The sequence below is a fragment of the Cynara cardunculus genome, unplaced genomic scaffold (assembly GCF_001531365.2).
Source record: "Cynara cardunculus var. scolymus isolate 2C unplaced genomic scaffold, CcrdV1 Un_Scaffold_2818, whole genome shotgun sequence".
Taxonomy (NCBI): domain Eukaryota; kingdom Viridiplantae; phylum Streptophyta; class Magnoliopsida; order Asterales; family Asteraceae; genus Cynara; species Cynara cardunculus.
Genome location: NW_020201233.1, coordinates 51,965 through 53,072, shown reverse-complemented (window position 1 = coordinate 53,072; position 1,108 = coordinate 51,965). Strand labels below are relative to the sequence as shown.

At 47.1% G+C, this 1,108-nt stretch overlaps 1 protein-coding gene across 1 annotated transcript in view; it reads right to left on the bottom strand.

Moving 5' to 3' along the window:
• LOC112503283 overlaps window positions 1-1,105 on the bottom strand; it is a 2,006-nt gene extending 901 nt beyond the window's left edge. Inside the window, exon 1 of the mRNA XM_025107342.1 lies at window positions 65-1,105. Within this exon, the coding sequence (XP_024963110.1) occupies window positions 65-1,105 (1,041 nt within the window). The remainder of the gene's footprint in view (window positions 1-64) is intronic.
• Between the last annotated feature and the right edge of the window lie 3 nt (window positions 1,106-1,108).

Genomic DNA, 1,108 nt, shown 5'->3' with positions numbered 1-1,108 from the left:
TATGCAAGTGTTGATAGAATGCAGTGGACACGAAGGAACATGAAGCACCCGAATCAAAAAGTACGTGAGCAGATACGGAGTTAACAAGGAACGTACCCGACACTACATCCGTCGACGCCTTAGCTTCTTCTCTCGACATCTGAAAGGCTCGGCCGATTGCTTTTGGGGTGCCTTCTTTTCTTCCTTGACTCCCACCTGTTTTCAACTTTTGGCAATCATTCTTGAAATGGCCTAGTTCCCCGCATCCAAAACATATGTGTCCCTTGATTGGACACTCGTTTCGTGTGTGGCCTGTCTTCCCACACTTAAAACATTTGGTGGGGGTGGAGTTGGTGCTACACGAGCCGTGATGTTTAATGCGACACTTGGGACACCATCTTGACTCTTGTTTGGGATGGGTTCCGCGATTATTGTTGCTAAGGTGATTTGGCCTTTTGGATGGTGCGTAGGGCCCTTCCCACTTCCTCTTCTCACCACTCGACATTCTTTCTTCTTTTCCCTTAACATAAACTGATTCTAAGACCTTGGCTTCTTCGTTCGCCTCCCTGAGGGTGGAAACTCTTGAGTTCCTGACCATTACCATCATTTCTGCAAGTAGTCCTTTAATGTAATCCTTCATTTTATCTTTCTCCGTTGGGGCCACGTGTCCCACCAAGTTTAGTTTTTCCATGAAGAGTCGGGTGTAGTCCCTTACTGACAAATTTCCCTTCTTTAGGGTTCGGAATTCTTCTTCGATACGATCCATCTCCTGTTCATTGCAATATTCTTCCATCACTTTTTCCTTGAATGTGGTCCAGCTCATCTTGGTCAATTCAGTAACCTCGATAGTCGAGATGACAATGTTCCACCAGGTAAGAGTTGCACCCCTCAGCATTTGAGAGCCAAACTTCACTTTTTGTCCCTCGTCACAGTCACAAGCCCGAAAGGATTGCACGATCTCCCGGAGCCAATTCATGCATGCAACGGGATCGTCCGACCCCACAAATTCTGGTGGCTTGTAACATAGGAAGGTCTTGTAAGAGCAAATTCTACCCATTTGTCTCGCCTCAATCGTTGCTAGCTCCTGGGTTGGGATTCCATTTCCTGTACCTCCGGACCCCCCCATAGT